Raw genomic sequence first — 19,455 nt, 5'->3', positions numbered from 1 at the left:
CGTCCTTAAGACAGAAGATGGAATGTACAGTCCCTGAACTGGTCCTTCAGATTGAACGTAGACAGAATAGTTCCTGAAGATGTCCTTCAGAGAGAACAGGGACAGCACAGCCCCTGAACAGGTTCTTCAGATAGAACGTAGACAGTACAGTCCCTGAACAAATTCTTCAGATAAATCATAGACAGTACAGCCGCTGAACAGGTCCTTCAGATAGAACGTAGACAGTACAGGCCCTGAAAAGTTCCTTCAGGTCAAATATAGACGGTATAGTCCATGAACAGGTCCTTCAGATAGAACGTGGACAGTACGGTCCCTGAACAGGTCCTTCAGATAGAGTGTAGACAGTACACTCCCTGATCAGGTCCTTCAGATAGAGTGTAGACAGTACACTCCCTGATCAGGTCCTTCAGATAGAACGTGGACAGTACAGTCACTGTACAGGTCCTTCAGTTAGAATGTACTCATTACAGCCGTTGAACAGGTCCTTCAGAGAGAATGTAGACAGTACAGCCGCTGAACAGGTCCTTCAGGTAGAACGTAGACCGTACAGTCCCTGAACAGGTCCTTCAGATAGAACATAGACAGTACAGGCCCTGAAAAGTTCCTTCAGGTCAAATATAGACAGTATAGTCCATGAACAGGTCCTTCACTTAGAACGTACACAGTGCTGTCCTTGTACAGGTCCTTCAGATAGAAGGTAGACAGTACAGACCATGAACAGGTCCGCCAGTTAGAACACAGTCACGACAGTCCCTGAACCGGTCCTTCAGATAGAACAAAGACAGTACAGTCCCTGAACAGGCCCTTCAGAGAGAACGTAGATAGTACGGTCCCTGAACAGGTTCTTCAGGTAGAACGTAGACAGTACGGTCCCTGAACAGGTCCTTCAGATAGAATGTAATCAGTACAGACCCTAAGCAGGTCCTTAAGATAGAATGTAGACGGTACAGTCCCTGACAGGTCCTTCAGAAAGAACGTAGACAGTATGTTCTGAGCAGGTCTTCTCCCTGTTCTATCTGAACAGGTCCTTGAGATAGAATGTAGACAGAACAGTCCCTGAGCAGGTCTTGCAGTTAGAACGTAGACAGTACAGTCCCTGAACAGGTCATTCAGATAGAACGTAGACAATACTTTCTTAACAGTTCTTCTACTTGTTCTATCTAAGCAGGTTCTTCAGATAGAACGTAGACAGAACAGTCCCTGAACAGGCCATTCAGAGATAACTTAGATGGTACGGTCCCTGAACAGGTCCTTCAGATAGAACGTAGACAGTAATGTCCCTGAGCAGGTCTTACAGTTAGAACGTAGACAGTACATCCACTGAACAGGTCCTTCAGATTGAAAGTAGACAGTACAGTCCCTGAACAGGTTATTCAAATGGAACGTAGATAGTACAGTCCCTGAGCAGGTCATTCAGATAGAAAGTAGACAATACGTTCTGAACAGGTCTTCTGCCTGTTCTATCTGAACAGGTCCTTCTCCCTGTTCTATCTAAACAGGTCCTTCAGATAGAATATAGACAGTACAGTCCCTGAACAAATTCTTCAGATAAATCGTAGACAGTACAGTCCCTGAACAAATTCTTCAGGTAAATCATAGACAGTACAGCCGCTGAACAGGTCCTTCAGATAGAACGTAGACAGTACAGGCCCTGAAAAGTTCCTTCAGGTCAAATATAGACGGTACAGTCCCTGAACAGATAGAACAAAGACAGTACAGTCCGTGAACAGGCCCTTCAGAGATAACTTAGATGGTACGATCCTTGAACAGGTTCTTCAGATAGAAGGTAGACAGTACAGACGCTGAACAGGCCCTTCAGATAGAACGTAGACAGTTTTGTCCCTGAACAGGTCCTTCAGAAAAAATGTACTCAGTACAGCCCCTGAACAGGTCCTTCAGATAGAACATAGACGGTACAGTCCCTGAACAGGTCCTTCAGATAGAACGTGGACAGAACGGTCCCTGAACAGGTCCTTCAGATAGAATGTAGATAGTACACTCCCTGATCAGGTCCTTCAGATAGAACGTGGACAGTACAGTCACTGTACAGGTCCTTCAGATAGAATGTACTCATTACAGCCGCTGAACAGGTCCTTCAGGTAGAACGTAGACCGTACAGTCCCTGAACAGGTCTTTCAGCTAGAACATAGACAGTACAGGCCCTGAAAAGTTCCTTCAGGTCAAATATAGACGGTATAGTCCATGAACAGGTCCTTCACTTAGAACGTACACAGTACTGTCCTTTTGCAGGTCCTTCAGATAGAACGTAGACAGTACAGACCATGAACAGGTTCTTCAGATAGAACGTAGACAGTACAGTCCCTGAACAGGTCCTTCAGACAGAATGTAATCAGTACAGACCCTAAACAGGTCTTTAAGATAGAACGTAGACGGTACAGTCCCTGAACAGGTCCTTCAGAAAGAACGTAGACAGTACGTTCTGAGCAGGTCTTCTACCTGTTCTATCTGAACAGGTCCTTCTCCCTGTTCTATCTAAACAGGTCCTTCAGATAGCAGGTAGACAGAACAGTCCCTGAACCGGTCTTTCAGATAAAATGTAGACAGTACAGTCCCTGTACAGGTCCGTCACATAGAACGTAGACAGTACATTCCCTGAACAGGTCCTTCAGATAGAACGCAGACAGTACAGTCCCTGAACCCATCCTTCAGACAGAACGCAGACAGTACAGCCGCTGATCAGGTCCTTCAGATAGAACGTAGACAGTACAGTCCCTGAACAGGTCCTTCAGATAGAACGCAGACAGTACAGTCCCTGAACAGGTCTTTCAGATAGAACGTAGACAGCACAGCCCGTGAACAGGTCCTTCGGATAGAACGTAGACAGTACAGCCCCTGAACAGGTCCTTCAGAAAGAACGTATTCAGTTGTGACCAGGTTTTCAGAAGATCGATGCCGATAGGGGAGATAAGAGAGAGACAAATGGGGGAAACATTCAAAATGCTAATAAGAGAGAGACTAGAGGGATTAACGAAAAGGAGACACAGTTCCGAGTATTGTCAGAGACCGGTTGCTTTGAACCTGAACTGTTTGAAGTTTGATGGACAGGCGATACCCCAGCAGGGGGGTAAAAGGATCAGGTTCGCTAAGGCTAGGACACCACGACACCACGAGATAACGAGACCCTGGAAGTGCAGTGTACCCCCACAAGTTGGTGGAGTTTTGGAGGTCTGAACACAGGGCCGACCATAGACGCACAGGGTGAGAAGGTACGATCAGCGGGAACCTGTTGTGTGTGTCCGCCCTTGCCTGGGTGCCGGGTTCACCGCAGAAGAACGATTGTATCTGGAACAGAGGGGTCACAGTTGGTGACCTCAGAAGACACTAAAAAGGGCTCGCGCCGAAAGCTAACTGCGAGGAATATCAAAGGTCTGTTGAATCTGATTTGAATATCAGCATTCGCTCTCTCTCTCTCTCTCTCTCCCCAACAGCATGACAGCAATTACTGCGAACTGAAACTGAACTGAACTCTGTGTCACTTGAGACTGATCATTTTGCCCCTAGACTGTGATAGAGGTTGATTGATCCTATTATCCTAGTTCTGTGTACATGTGTTTATTCATTGCTAACCTGTTGCATTTATATCCTTACTACTGGAGTACTGTGTTACTTATTTCTTTAATAAAACTTTCTTAGTTCCAGTAATCCAGACTCCAACTAAGTGGTCCATTTCTGCTGGTTTGGCAACCCAGTTCCAGGGTACGTAACATAAGTGGTGTTCTCGTCCGCGATTTTGAACGCTAAATTTTGGACTGGGTAAATTGATTGGGTTAAAATTCCCAAATGAAAGAAAGGGCAAACAGCAGAAATGGAGATTGAGGAATTTCTAAAGGCGCCAACCTTGGAGGCATTAGAGGATGCCAGGAAATCAGAGTTGGCAACTGTTGCCAAACGGTTGAATCTTTTTAAGGGGAAGTCGACAATGAGGAGAGAGGAGATGCACAGAGCTATCATAGAGCATTATGTGTCAAAGGTGTGTTTCCCCAAGGGGAGCTGGAGGTGGTATCTATGGGAAAACCTGGTGGAGATGCAGTCCAGGTGCAGCTTGAAAAATTGAGACTCGAGCACGAGTTCCGGGTAAGGCAGTTAGAACGCGAGGAGAGAATAAAACAGTTGGAGCGAGAAGAGAGGCAGTTGGAGAAACAGAGGGAAAGGGAATTTGAGCTGGAGAAGTTAAAGAGGACGGCAGCGCAGGGGCCCATGCCAAACCAAGGTGGAGGGTTCAAGGCGACCCAGAAGGTTAGGCTGGTTCCCCCATTTGACGAGACCAATGTTGATCGGTACTTTCTCCATTTTGAAAAAGTTGCTGTAAGTCAGGACTGGCTGAGGGACAAGTGGGCTGATTTGCTTCAGAGTGTACTTAAAGGAAAAGCCCAACAAGCTTGCTTGGCTTTGTCTGCAGAAGATGCCCAGAGGTATGAGGTGGTGAAAGAGGCCATCCTCAGGATTTATGAGTTGGTCCCGGAGGCATAACGGCAAAGGTTCCAGAATGCGAGGAAGCAGTGGGACCGCACGTATTTAGAGTTTGCCCGTGAGCTGCAGACATATTTGTGAGTATTGGTGCGCCTCGAAAGGGGTCAATGGGGATTATGACAGACTGCTACAGCTAATCCTGATTGAGCAGTTTAAAGGTTGTGTCCCTGAAGGTATGAGACCCTACCTAGATGAGAAAGAGGCAGACACTTTAGCCGCAACTGCTAGAGTTAGCGGATGAGTACGCGTTGACACATAAAACGAAGTTTGCCCCGAGTAAAGGCTACCAGAAGGGTAGTCAGGACGGCGGGGAGAGTCCGCCAGAAAAGTCAGAAAGTAAGCCGGGGACTAGTGAGAAGGATAAGGTAGACCGGGAGCAGTTTGGTAGGAAGTCTCCTGGGGTCGTATGTTATAATTGTGGGAAAGTCGGACACATTGCATCCAGGTGCTTTGCCCCAAAGAAGGAGATGGGAAAAGGAAAAACGGCGGTTCCGACTGGCTGTATTGAGCTGGTAAGCAAATCGCTAGGAGAGAAGAGGTCTGATGAAGTTCAGGAAGGGCGCAAGAGGTTTATCTCGGCCGGCTTGGTGTCGGTGAAGGAGGGGTTAAACCCAGTTCCAGTACGGATCTGGAGAGACATGGGAGCTTGTCAGTCATTGATATTAAAGAGTGTGTTAGACTTTAGTTCAGAGACTGAGACTGGGAAAGTCAGGGTCATAAAAGGCATTGGGAAAGGGACTGAAGCAGTACCTTTGCACCAGATACACCTACAAAGCGACTTGGTCTCCGGACCGGTCACGATCAGAGTGAGGCCCAAATTACCGATGGAAGACGTGGAGGTCTTACTCGGTAATGACCTTGCCGGCGGGGAGGTGTACCCAGCAGTGAGATTGACAAGTCAGCCTGCCAGCATTGAGGCCCCGCCCATGGACTCACAGGTTTATCCCGTTTGCGCAGTGACTCGGCCTGTGTCCAGAAAGGATGCCGAGGCTGATATAGATTTAGCTGAGACGTTTCTACCAGCCTTGTACCAGGGTGGTTAGAAAGTGAAAAGAAGGAGCGTGGTGAAACAGGAGGAAGTGAAGGAGTTGAGGCAGACTTAGCATTAGCAAGGAAGGACTTTATACAGGCACAGGAGCGAGACGAGGAGCTGATGGTTTTGGCGGAGACAGCTCTCTCCGAAGCAGAATTAAAAAGGGAGCCAGTGGGCTATTATGTGAAGGAGGGAGTACTAATGAGGAAATGGAGACCCCGTACCGTGCCCGCAGATGAGGAATGGGGAGTTATACACCAGGTGGTAGTGCTGAAAACTTATAGGGGCGAGATTTTTAACCTGGCCCACAAGGTACCCCTCGGTGGACATTTTGGGGTGAGGAAGACAGTCGACAGAATTATGAAACAGTTTTACTGGCCGCACATGAGGAAGGATATTGTTGAATGTTGTAGATGGTGTCATTTATGTCAGGTGGTAGGAAAACCAAATCAGGTCCTGCCAAAAGCGCCCCTTCGACCGATACCCGCTTCCAGGGAATCTTTTTCCCGAATAATTGTGGATTTTGTCGGTCCCCTGCCCAGAACTGCGAGTGGGCGAGAGTATGTGATGACTATAATGTGCGCCGCCACCAGGTTTCCCGAGGCGGTGCCCCTGGCAAGCGTCAAGGCTCCCGCAGTGGGAAAGGCACTTGTGAAATTTTTCACTACGGTGGGGCTGCCCAGGGAAATCCAGTCAGATCAGGGGAGTGTCTTCACATCTCACACATTCCGACGGATGTTGGATGAGATGGGAGCAAGGCAGATTTTGGCCTCCGCGTACCACCCAGAGTCCCAAGGGGCGTTGGAACGATTCCAGGCCACATTAAAGACCATGATTAAAATTTACTGTCAAGAGAACGCTAGGGGCTGGGATGATGCTTTGCCTTTCTTGTTATTTGCCGTGAGGGACATGGTTCAAGAGTCATTGGGGTTCAGCCCATTCGAGCTCGTCTTCGGTCATCGGCCCAGAGGACCCCTGACCTTACTGAAAGAGCAATGGTCCAGTCCGGCAGTCCAAGGTAATGTGATTGATTATGTTTTAAAATTTCGTGAGAGGCTTGAAAGGATCTGTGACCTTGCCAAAGAAAATCTGCGACACTCCCAGACTAAAATGAAACAATGGTATGATAGGCGTGCCGCGAACAAGTGTTCCAAGTAGGCGATCGGGTTTTAGTTCTGTTCCCAGTGGTAACCAACCCCCTCCAGGCGAGATTCCACGGTCCGTACAAGGTAATTAAAAAGATAGGCCCTTTGAATTATGTTATCGAAACACCGGACAGGCGTAAACCCACACAGTTGGTACACATTAGCATGTTAAAAGCTTACCACGATCAGAAAGCAAATCTGGTTGGTGTTATCACGAAAATTAATGAGACTGGGGTGTCAAATGATACGGGGAAAACTCATCTTGAAAAGATGAATATGGTGCAGACCCGATTGGAGAACTCTATTGTTCTGGCTAATTTTGCTGATAAAGTCTCTCACCTAACCCCCGGACAAAGCAGGCCATTGATAAAGCTAATTAACCGACAGGCAGATGTATGTCCCGATGTCCCGAGGCGATGCAAAGGGACGGTGCATGATGTTGTGGTCACCTCAGACCAGCCTATTAAACAACACCCCTATAGGATGGACTTGGAGAAGGGCAAGCTAGTGGAGAAAGAGATTGAGCACATGCTAGCCACAGATATTATTAGGACATCCAAGTCGGAATGGGCGTCCGCCTGTGTGGTGGTCCCGAAAGCCGATGGGAGCATCCGATTCTGTACAGATTACAGAAAGGTGAACGCCATCACAAAAACTGATGCTTACCCCATCCCAAGGGTAGACGATTGCATCGATAAAGTGGGCAGAGCTAAGTACATCACAAAGATCGATTTGCTGAAAGGGTACTGGTGTGTTCCTTTAACCGACCGGGCTAGAGAAATCTCAGCATTTGTCACTCCATCCGGGTTATACGAGTATAATGTTTTACCTTTTGGCATGAAAAATTCAGTGATAAAGGGATTAAGGAGAACAGAAGCGTATATTGATGATTTAGTGGTCTGGAGTGACACGTGGGAGGAGCACATTGTGGCAGTAGAGGAGCTGTTTAAACAGCTGTCTGATGCCAACCTGACAGGTAACCTCGCAAAAAGTGAGTTCGGCCACGCGAAGGTCACTTATCTGGGATTTGTTGTAGGACAGGGGGAGCTGGCACCGATGCAGGCTAAGGTGCGGGCTATCTCGGAAGTCCCCACCCCAACAGACAAGAGAGCCCTGAGAAGGTTCTTGGGGATGGTGGGGTACTATCGGAAGTTTTGCAAAAACTTTGCGGATATTACCCTCCTTCTTACTAAGCTTTTGCCAAAGAATGCGAAGTTTGTGTGGAACGACCTTTGCCAACAAGCCTTCGAGAGTCTGAAGGCGATTCTGTGTCACCATCCTGTGCTAAATGCGCCTGATTTTTCAAAACCTTTCTCCCTAGCAACAGATGCTAGCGACGAAGCGGCCGGGGCAGTGCTGTCGCAGACAGACAAAGAGGGGGTTGAGCACCCAGTCGCTTACTTTTCTAAGAAACTTAATATCTATCAGAGAAATTATTCCATTGTGGAAAAGGAGTTACTGGCCATCATACTAGCATTGCAACATTTTGAGGTTTATATTTGCCCGGCACGGAAACCACTGGCAACTTACACTGATCACAACCCATTAGTGTTTTTGGCCACTATGAAAGATAAAAACAAGAGATTGCTAAATTGGAGCCTGGTGCTTCAGGAATTTGATATTAAAATAACACATATAAAAGGAACAGAAAATGTGATTGCTGACTGTTTGTCCAGGTGTTGACAACGTAAAATTCTCTGTATTAGCCGAATCGCTGATGAACGTGTATATGTGTGTGTATCTAATAATGTATTCATGCCTATAATTTTTACCCCGGTAAAAATCCTTTGAAGGGTAGGGGTGTGACCAAGTTATCAGAAGATTGATGCCGATAAGAGAGATAAGAGAGAGACAAATGGGGGAAACATTCAAAATGCTAATAAGAGAGAGACTAGAGGGATTAACAAAAAGGAGACACAGTTCCGAGTATTGTCAGAGACTGGTTGCTTTGAACCTGAACTGTTTGAAGTTTGATGGACAGGCGATACCCCAGCAGGGGGATAAAAGGAACAGGTTCGCTAAGGCTAGGACACCACAACACCACAAGATAACGAGACCCTGGAAGTGCGGTGTGCCCCCACAAGTTCGTGGAGTTTTGGAGATCTGGTTGCGGGACCAACCATAGACGCACAGGGTGAGAAGGTACGATCGGCGGGAATCTGGTGTGTGTGTGTCCGCCCTTGCCTGGGTGCCGGGTTCACTGCAGAAGAACGATTGTATCTGGAACGGAGGGGTCACAGTCGGTGACCTCAGAAGACATTAAAAAGGGCTTGTGCCGAAAGCTAACTGCGAGGAATATCAAAGGTCTGTTGAATCCGATTTGAATATCAGCATTCGCTCGCTCTCTCTCTCTCCCCAACGGCACGACAGCGATTACTGCGAACTGAAACTGAACTGAACTCTCTGTCACTTGAGACTGATCATTTTACCCCTAGACTGCGATAGAGCTTGATTGATCCTATTATCCTAGTTCTGTGTACATGTGTGTTTATTCATTGCTAACCTGTTGCATTTATATCCTTACTATTAGAGTACTGTGTTACTTATTTCTTTAATAAAACTTTCTTAGTTCCAGTAATCCAGACTCCAACTAAGTGGTCCATTTCTGCTGGTTTGGCAACTCAGTTACGGGGTACGTAACACACTACAGTCCCTGAACAGGTCCTTCAGATAGAACGTAGAGACTACCGTCCCTGAACAGATCCTTCAGATTGAACGTAGACAGTACAGCCCCTGAACAGGTCCTTCAGATAGAACGTACTCAGTGCATACCCTGAACAGGTCCTTCAGACAGAACGTAGACAGTTCAGCCTCTGAACAGGACCTTCAGATAGAACGTAGACAGTTCAGTCACTGAACAGGTCCTTCTGCTCACCAGATCAAATAGTCAGAAAATGGTCAATTAAACTAATCTGTTCTGCCTACACAATATCCAATTTCATTCATTTTCCTCAAATTCATGTGTATTGAAATATTCCTTAAAATACCCTAATGTATCTGCCTCTACCACCACCCCAGGCAGCACGTTCCAGGCACCCACCACACTTTGTGTCAAAAAATTTGCCTCTCACATTTCCTTTAAACTTACCCCCTCACCTTAAATATGTGCCCTCTGGTATTAGACATTTCAACCTTGGGAAAAAAACTACTGTTGTCTACTCTATCTATCCCTCTCATAACCTTGTAAAGCTCTATCAAATCTCCCTTCAGCCTCCGGCACTCCAGAGAAAACAACCCAAGTTTGTCCAATCTCTCATTATAGCACATGCCCTCTAATCCTGGACTAATGAAGGCAAGCATGCATATTTGCCTTCTGAACCACCCTATCAACCTGAGTAGCCACTTTCAGGGAGTTATGAACTTGGACCCCAAGATCCCTCTGCTCAGCAGCACTATTAAGTCTCTTGCTGTTAACAGAGTACTATACCTTTACATTTGACCTCCCAGGGGTTAAACACCATCTGACATTTCTCTATACATATCTGCAATCAATCTATATCCAATTATACTTTTCCAGTCATTTATGCTATCCAGAACACCACCAATTTTTGTATCATCGCAATTTACTAACCCTTCCATCTACATTTTCATCCAGGTCACTTATATACAACATAAACAGCAGAGATCCCAGTACAGATCTCTGCAGACCATCACAAATCATAGACCTCCAACTGGAGTAAGTCTCCTCGACCTCTACCCTCTATAGGCAAGCCAGTTCTGAATCCAAACTGCCATTGATCCCATGCATCTTAATCTCCAGTGAGAGATATTGTCAAATGTCTTACTAAACTCCATGTGGACAACATCCACAGTTCTAACTTCATCAATCACCCTCATCAATTTGTCAAAAAAAAATCAATCAAGTTAGGAAGAAATGACTTGCCCCTAATTAGGCCATGGTTCTCCAAATACTCATAAATGCTGTTGCTGAGAATTTCCTCCAGTAACTTCCCAACCACTGATGTCAGACTCACTGGTCCGTAGTTTTGAGAATTATCTCTGGATCTCTCCCCATGACACAAAGATAGGAAGGAAACTAAGTTGTGAAAAAGACCTAAGGCGACTAGAAAGGGATATTGATTGTGTAAGTAAGTAGGCAGAGATCTGAGAAATGGAATATTAGGTGGTAAAATGTGAACTGTCCATTTTGGGTGAAAAAGTGAAAAAAACCATCTCCTCAGAACAGTTGCAGAACACTAGGAAGGGATCCCGGTTCTGGTAAAAGATTCAAACAGTTTTAGCAGCAAATACAGCAAGCAGCCAGGAATGCTAAGAAGATCTTACTATTTGTTGCAAGTAGAGAGACCATGCTTCAGTTCTGTAGGTCTTCAGTAAAACTGTAGTGAGAGTACTATGTTTGTATATTCCACTCAGGACGTGCCCTCATCTCATTACTACCATCAAGGAAGAGGTACAGGTGCCTGAAGACATATACTCAATGTTTAGGAAAAGCTTCTTCCCCTCCACCATCAGATTTCTGAACGGACAATGAACCCATGTATACTACCTCACTATATATTTTGCTCTCTTTTTGCACTAATTATTTAATTTAATTTTTAAAAATATATTTCTTATTGTTATTTATAGTTTATCATTATCCCGTATCGGATCACAAGGCACCCCAGCGGGTGGTGAAAACTGCTAGCGGATTATCAGCACCCAGTTGCCCACCTTTGAGAACATTTAACATAAACGCTGCCTGGGCAGTGCTAAGAGCATTATCAAGGATACATCCCAACCTAACCATGGACTTTTTACTCTCCTCCCATCTGGTAGGTGCTACAGGAGCCTCCGCTCCCGCACCAGCAGGCTCAAGATGAGCTTCTTCCCTGAGGCTGTGACCCTGCTGAACCTCACATCACAGCGCTAAGCAGTATTGCACCCATATTGAACTGTCTCGGCATTTTTATATTTGTGTGCTGTAGCACTTACATTTTATTCGCAGTTATTTTGTAAATAACACTATTCTTTTGCAGTTCTGGTCAGATGCTAATTGCATTTCATTGGCTTTGTATCTATACTCAGCACAATGACAATATAAAGAGTGATTGATAAGTTCGTGGCCTAAGGTAGAGGGAGTCAATTTTAGAAAACCTAGCACATTTATTTTTCCTACATTTACACACTTAGTCCAGCTGTCGTGGAGCATACGGATCCCTTCTTTGTAGAAATCGGTGTCTTGGATCTCTAGCAAGTGGTCCACAGCAGGGGTGATTGATAAGTTCATGGCTTAAAGTAGAAGGAGATGAGAAGAAACTTCAAACTTTCTGCATTTTCACTCAAACAGTTGAACTGTACGTGCATGTAATGAGAGCTGTATAACTCATCTCTATCTATCTTAGGCCACAATCTTATCAATCACCCCTGCTGTGGACCACCTGGAGGTGTAAGACGCTCTCGTTACATACAGATGCAGTTCAATTCTTTGAGTGATAATGCAGAAGGTTTGAAGTTAATAACTCAACTCCCTCTACCTTAGGCCACGAACTTATCAATCACCCCTGCTGTGGACCACCTGGAGGTCCAAGACGCTGTCGTTATATGCATGTTCAGTTCAACTCTGAGTGATAATGCATTAAGTTTGAAGTTAGTAACTTATCTCCTTCTACCTTAGGCCATGAACTTATCAATCGCCCCTGGTGTGGACCACTTCTACAAAGAAGGGATTCGTATGCTCCATGACCGCTGGACTAAGTGTGTACATGTAGGAGGGGAGTATGTTGAAAAATAAGTGCGCTAGGTTTTCTAAAATTGACTCCTTCTACCTTAGACCACAGACTTATCAATCACCCCTCGTAAAGTTGAATCTAATCTAATCTAATTATGTGTTGCAATGTACTGCTGCTGTAAAAACTACAAATTTCACAACATATGCCAATGATATTAAACCCAATTTAATATCATTGGTTGGATATGTATAGTATACATAGGGAATGTGGAGGGGTGGGTCAGTAGGTAGATATGTATAGGATACGTATGGATTGTGGAGGGTGGTTCGTGCATTCATATTCAATGAGTGTATACAAACTTAAACATTTAAATTATCCCAATAAGCCAAGCAGTACTTTCGTGATCTTCTGTTAGTTAACATAAACTGTATTCAATATAATCAATTTTCCAGTGGTTTACCTTTGATAATTTTATAGGCTGTTTAGATATTCCAGAAAAGTTTGCATGGTTAGTAAATGCATCTTCGATACCCATGGAGCTCAGTAGGGTTTTGAGTTTGTAAGCTGTCTTCAGTGTCATCTTTGGGAAATGCACATCTACAGAGCTGTCATGAACATAACACCAGAAGGGTATTGTATCATCTCACGTTTTCTCACATCTTAGTTTTTTAAACTTTTACTGATAAATAAATTAAACTAACACAAAGGAAATCTAAAAATTAGTGCAACACACACAAAATGCTGAAGGAAAACAACAGATCAGGCAGCATCCATGGATTCAAGGTTCAGGTTCAAGGTGGAAAGCGGCCAGTGAGTGAGTGGGCCAGTGAAGGAGTGGAGCTTTGAGGCTTTGACTCGAGAGATCCTGGCAGTTTTGGCAGTTGGTCTGTGCAATCAAGTCAATCAAGATTTGAATAGATCAGCAGAAAGCCGTTGATTAGACCATCAAGATTTGAATAGCTCAGATTCAGCAGAAAGCAGCTGATTGGGCAATCGAGGTAAGGTGACCAAGCATTTGGAAAAACTCAAACAGATTAAATAGAGGGATAGCTCAAGCAGAGTGGCCTGTGGAAAGTGTCCAGTGAGTGAGTGGGCCAGTGAAGGAGTGGAGCTTTGAGACTTTGACTTGAGAGGCTTCGATGAGAAGAGGCGGAGGACAAGCTAGTTCACAGTTAGTCTTTACAATGTCTCCTGAGACAGTGGTGTGCCTCTCATGTGAGATGTGGCAGTCTTGGGGGAATGCCCCTCTCCCGCAGAGTCACATCTGCCAGAAGTGCGTACGGCTGGGTGATCTGGAAGACTGTGTAAGGAATCTGGAGCAGCACCTGGATGACCTTCATCTCATAAGGGAGAATGAGGCAGTCATAGATGAGAGCTACAGGGAGGTAGTCACACCTAGGCTGTCGGAAGCAGGTCGTTGGGTAACAGTCAGAGGGGGGAAAGCAAAGGTGAGCAGGCAGGTAGTGCAGAGCACCCCTGTAGCCATTCTCCTGAATAATAAGTTTACCATCCTGGATACTGTTGGTGGGGTTGACCGACCAGGTGTGAGCCACGGTGGCAGGGCCTCCGGCACTGAGTCTGACCCGGTGGTGCAGAAGGGTGGGACGGAGGAGAGGAGATCTGTCGTCATTAGGGGACTCTAGAGTCAGGGGAGCAGACAGGAGATTTTGTGGACATGAGAAGGACACCCGCATGGTTTGTTGCCTCCCGGGTGCCAGGGTCTGGGATGTCTCTGACCGGGTGCACAACATCCTGGTACGAGAGGGAAAACAACCAGAAGTCGTGATACATGTTGGCACCAACGACATAGGCAGAAAGAGGGATGAGATCCTGAAGAGTGAGTTTCGGGAACTAGGCAGAAGGCTGAAGAACAGGACCTCAAGGGTGACGTTCTCAGGATTGCTGCCAGTGCTACGTGACGGTGATGGTAAGAATTGGAGAGGATGGCAGTTGAATGCATGGCTGAGGAGTTGGTGCAGGGAGCAGGGTTTTAGATTTTTGGATCATTGGGATCTCTTCTGGGGAAGGTGGGACCTGTACAGATTGGATGGATTGCACCTGAACTCGAGGGAGAGCAATATCCTTGCAGGTAGGTTTGCTAGCGTGGTTCGGGAGGGTTTAAACTAATTTGCAAGGGGGATGGGACCCAGAGCGATAGAGCAGTGAAAGAAGTGCGTGGAGTAAAGCCAGATCTAACACATAGAGAGGCTTTGAGGAAAGAGAAGCAGAATAAAAGGTGTAAAGGTAGTAAGGTAGAAGGGCTGAAGTGTGTGTACCTCAATGCAAGAAGCATCAGGAACAAAGGTGATGAACTGAGAGCTTGGATACATACATGGAATTATGAAGTAGTGGCCATTACAGAGACTTGGCTGGCACCAGGGCAGGAATGGATTCTCAATATTCCTGGATTTCAGTGCTTTAAAAGGGATAGAGAGGGGGGGAAAGGGGAGGAGGAGTGGCATTACTGGTCAGGGATACTATTACAGCTACAGAAAGGGTGGGTAATGTAGCAGGATCCTCTTTTGAGTCAGAATGGGAGGAAGTCAGGAACAGGAAGGGAGCAGTTACTCTATTGGCGGTATTCTATAGGCCCCCGGTAGCAGCAGAGATACAGAGGAGCAGATTGGGAGGCAGATTTTGGAAAGGTGCAAAAATAACAGGGTTGTTATCATAGGTGACTTTAACTTCCCTAATATTGATTGGCACCTGATTAGTTCCAAAGGTTTAGATGGGGCAGAGTTTAAGTGTGTCCAGGATGGATTTTTGTCACAGTATGTGCACAGGTCGACTAGGGGGAATGCCATACTAGATCTAGTACTAGGTAATGAACCGGGTCAGGTCACAGATCTCTCAGTGGGTGAGCATCTGGGGAACAGTGAGCACCACTCCCTGGCCTTTAGCATTATCATGGAAAAGGATAGAATCAGAGAGGACAGGAAAATTTTTAATTGGGGAAGGGCAAATTATGAGTCTATAAGGCCAGAACCTGCGGGTGTGAATTGGGATGATGTTTTTGCAGGGAATTGTACTATGGACATGTGGCCGATGTTTAGAGATCTCTTGCAGGATGTTAGGGATAAATTTGTCCTGGTGAGGAATATAAAGAATGGAAGGGTGAAGGAACCATGGGTGACAAGTGAGGTGGAAAATCTAGTCAGGTGGAAGAAGGCAGCATACATGAGGTTTAGGAAGCAAGGATCAGATGGGTCTATTGAGGAATATAGGGAAGCAAGAAAGGAGCTTAAGAAGTGGCTGAGAAGAGCAGGAAGGGGGCATGAGAAGGCCTTGGTGAGTAGGGTAAAGGAAAACCCCAAGACATTCTTCAATTATGTGAAGAAAAAAGGATGACAGGAGTAAAGGTAGGACCGATTAGAGATGAAAGTGGGAAGATGTGCCTGGAGGCTGTGGAAGTGAGTGAGGTCCTCAATGAATACTTCTCTTCGGTATTCACCAATGAGAGGGAACTTGATGATGGTGAGGACAATATGAGTGAGGTTGATGTACTGGAGCATGCTGATATTAAAGGAGTGGAGGTGTTGGAGTTGTTAGAATACATTAGGACAGATAAGTCCCCGGGGCCCGACGGAATATTCCCCAGGCTGCTCCACGAGGCAAGGGAAGAGATTGCTGAGCATCTGGTTAGGATCTTTATGTCCTCGTTGTCCACGGGAATGGTACCGGAGGATTGGAGGGAGGTGAATGTTGTTCCCTTGTTCAAAAAAGGTAGTAGGGATAGTCCGGGTAATTATAAACCAGTGAGCCTTACGTCAGTGGTGGGAAAGCTGTTGGAAAAGATTCTTGAAGGTAGGATCTATGGACATTTAGAGAATCATGGTCTGATCAGGGACAGTCAGCATGGCTTTGTGAAGGGCAGATCGTGTCTAACAAGCCTGATAGAGTTCTTTGAAGGGGTAACAAGGCATATAGATGAGGGTAGTGCAGTGGATGTGATCTATATGGATTTTAGTAAGGCATTTGACAAGGTTCCACGCGGTAGGCTTATTCAGAAAGTCAGAAGGCATGGGATCCAGGGAAGTTTGGCCAGGTGGATTCAGAATTGGCTTGCCTGAAGAAGGCAGAGGGTTGTGGTGGAGGGAGTACATTCAGATTGGAGGATTGTGACTAGTGGTGTCCCACAAGGATCTGTTCTGGGACCTCTAATTTTCATGACTTTTATTAACGACCTGGATGTGGGGGGTAGAAGGGTGGGTTGGCAAGTTTGCAGACAACACAAAGATTGGTGGTGTTGTAGATAGTGTATAGGATTGTCAAAGATTGCAGGGAGACATTAATAGGGTGCAGAAGTGGGCTGAGAAGTGGCAGATGGAGTTCAACCCAGAGAAGTGTGAGGCGGTACACTTTGGAACGACAAACTCCAAGGCAGAGTACAAAGTAAATGGCAGGATACTTGGTAGTGTGGAGGAGCAGAGGGATCTCGGGGTACATGTCCACAGATCCCTGAAAGTTGCCTCACAGGTGGATAGGGTAGTTAAGAACACTTATGCGGTGTTAGCTTTCATAAGTCGAGGGATAGAGTTTAAGAGTCGCGATGTAATGATGCAGCTCTATAAAACTCTGGTTAGGCCACACTGGGAGTACTGTGTCCAGTTCTGGTCACCTCACTATAGGAAGGATGTGGAAGCATTGGAAAGGGTACAGAGGAGATTTACCAGGATGCTGCCTGGTTTAGAGAGTATGCATTATGATCAGAGATTAAGGGAGCTAGGGCTTTGCTCTTTGGAGAGAAGGAGGATGAGAGGAGACATGATAGAGGTGTACAAGATAATAAGAGGAATAGATAGAGTGGATAGCCAGTGCCTCTTCCCCAGGGCACCACTGCTCAATACCAGAGGACATGGCTTTAAGGTAAGGAGTGGGAAGTTCAAGGGGGATATTAGAGGAAGGTTTTTTACTCAGAGAGTGGTTGGTGCGTGGAATGCACTGCCTGAGTCAGTGGTGGAGGCAGATACACTAGTGAAGTTTGAGAGACTACTAGACAGGTATATGGAGGAATTTAAGGTGGGGGCTGATATGGGAGGCAGGGTTTGAGGGTCGGCACAACATCGTGGGCCGAAGGCCCTGTACTGTGCTGTACTATTCTGTGTTCTATGTTCTATGTTCAAGATTGCTTTATATAATTTCCAGTACACAAGTCCTAAGGAGAAAGAAATAATTGAAACTCCGGGTCTGATGCAGCTGCAAAAGAACACATTAAGACAAACTCAATAACTGGAAAAGATAGAGGAGGTAAAATGGGGGGTGGGGGTGGGGGATGCGGGGAGCAGCACTACTAATCAGGGACAGTATCACAGCTGTACTCGGGGAGACAATGGAGGGGTCAGATGTCAGATGCTGAGTCATTTGGATAGAACAAGAAGGGTGCAATCACACTGATGGGATTGTACCACTGACCCCTAATAGCCAACGGGACATTGAGGAACAGATTTGTAGTCAGATTAAGGAAATGTGTGAAAATAGTAGGGTCGTTGTCATGGGGATTTCAACCTCCCCAATATAAAATGGGAGCTTCTTAGTGTAAAGGGTTTAGATGGGGCAGAATTTGTTAAGTGTATCCAGGAAGGTTTCTGAAATCAATATGTGGACAGTCTAACAAGAGGAGGGGCCGTACTGGACCTGGTGTTGGGAAATGAGCCTGGCTGGAGGTGACTGACCTTTCAGTGGGTGAACAGTTAGGCAACGGTGACCTCAACTCCTTGAATTTCAGGACAGCGATAGATAAGAACAGGTATGGTCTTTGTGGGAGAGCTTTAAATTGGAGTAGGGCAAATTAAGAAGATGTTAAGCAGGAACTAAGAAGCATTATTTGGGAACATCTTTTCTCTGGAAAGTCCACATCAGACATGTGGAGTGTGTTTAAGGATCAATTGTACAGAGTGCAGGAAAGATATGTTTTATTAGAAGGAAGGACAGGAATGGAAAGATAAGAGAACCTTGGATGTCAAGAGCTGTGATGAATTTAGTCAGGAAGAAAAAGAAAAAGTATGTAAAGCTTCAAAAGTTAAGATGAAATGAAACACATGAGGAGTACAAAGAAGCCAAAAAAGAACTTGAGATGGGAATTAGGAAGGCCAGGAGAGGTCATGAAAAATCCTTGGCAAGTAGGATTAAAGTGAATCCAAAGGCATTCTATACTTACATCAAGAGTAAAAGGATAATGAGGGAGAGGGTGGGATCACTCAACGATAAAGAGGTGAACATTTGCTTGGATGCAGAGAATATGAGTGAGGTACTTAGTGAATACTTTGCTTCAATATTTATCAAGGAAAAAGGATTTGGAGGACCAGGAGATCAGTGCTGCATGTATATTTACATTAGGGAGTTCAAGGAGAAGGAAGTGTTGGGCCTTCTGATGAGAATTAAGGTGGATAAGTCCCCAGGACCTGATGGGATTGAAGGATGCAAGAGACGAGATTGCTGGGCCCTTGACTGGTATCTTCATGTCCTCTCTGGCCACAGGCAAGGTCCCAGAGGACTGGCGAGTGGCTAATGTTGTACCTTTATTTAAGGAGGGGCAAGGGAAAATTCTGGGAACCACAGACCAGTGAGTCTCATGTCAGTTGCCAGGAAATTGCTGGAGAAAATTCTTAGGATAGGATATATGAGCATTTGGCCTAATTAGGGAGAGTCAAGTGGCTTTGTATGGGGCAGGTCGTGCCTTACCAACTTGATTGAGTTTTTTGACAAGGTGATGAGAGAGATTGTTGAGGGTAGGGCAGTGTCTACATGGATTTTAGTAAGGCATTTGACAAAGTCACTCATATAAAACTAATCCAGAAGATTAAAATGCATGGTGATGTGGCTGTTTATATTCAGAACTAGCTTGCTCATAGAAGTCAAGGGGTAATGGTTGAAGGGACTTCTTCCATAAGACCATGAGACCATAAGACACAGGAGCAGAGATTCGAGCTGCAGGTATGTAATTTGCGGCGTTCCACAGGGATCTGTGCTGGAACCTCTGCTGCTGTGATGTATATAAATGACCTGGATGAAACTGTAGGTGGGTGGTTTAGTAAGTTTTCAGATGTACCAAGATTGGTGGAGTTGTCGATGGTGTAGAAGACTAGAGCATTGGACGCTGAGAGGATACCTGACTGAG

At 45.6% G+C, this 19,455-nt stretch overlaps 1 protein-coding gene across 1 annotated transcript in view; it reads right to left on the bottom strand.

Annotated features, from left to right (window-relative positions):
• Positions 1-19,455, bottom strand: part of LOC140206268 (alpha-1-antitrypsin-like) — a 113,113-nt gene that overhangs the window by 87,006 nt on the left and 6,652 nt on the right. The window contains exon 4 of the mRNA XM_072274600.1: positions 12,799-12,943. Within this exon, the coding sequence (XP_072130701.1) occupies positions 12,799-12,943 (145 nt within the window). The remainder of the gene's footprint in view (positions 1-12,798; positions 12,944-19,455) is intronic.

The sequence above is a fragment of the Mobula birostris genome, chromosome 1 (genome assembly GCF_030028105.1).
Source record: "Mobula birostris isolate sMobBir1 chromosome 1, sMobBir1.hap1, whole genome shotgun sequence".
NCBI classification, from domain to species: domain Eukaryota; kingdom Metazoa; phylum Chordata; class Chondrichthyes; order Myliobatiformes; family Myliobatidae; genus Mobula; species Mobula birostris.
Note: the sequence above shows the minus strand (reverse complement) of the source record. Positions and strands in the feature narration are given on the sequence as shown.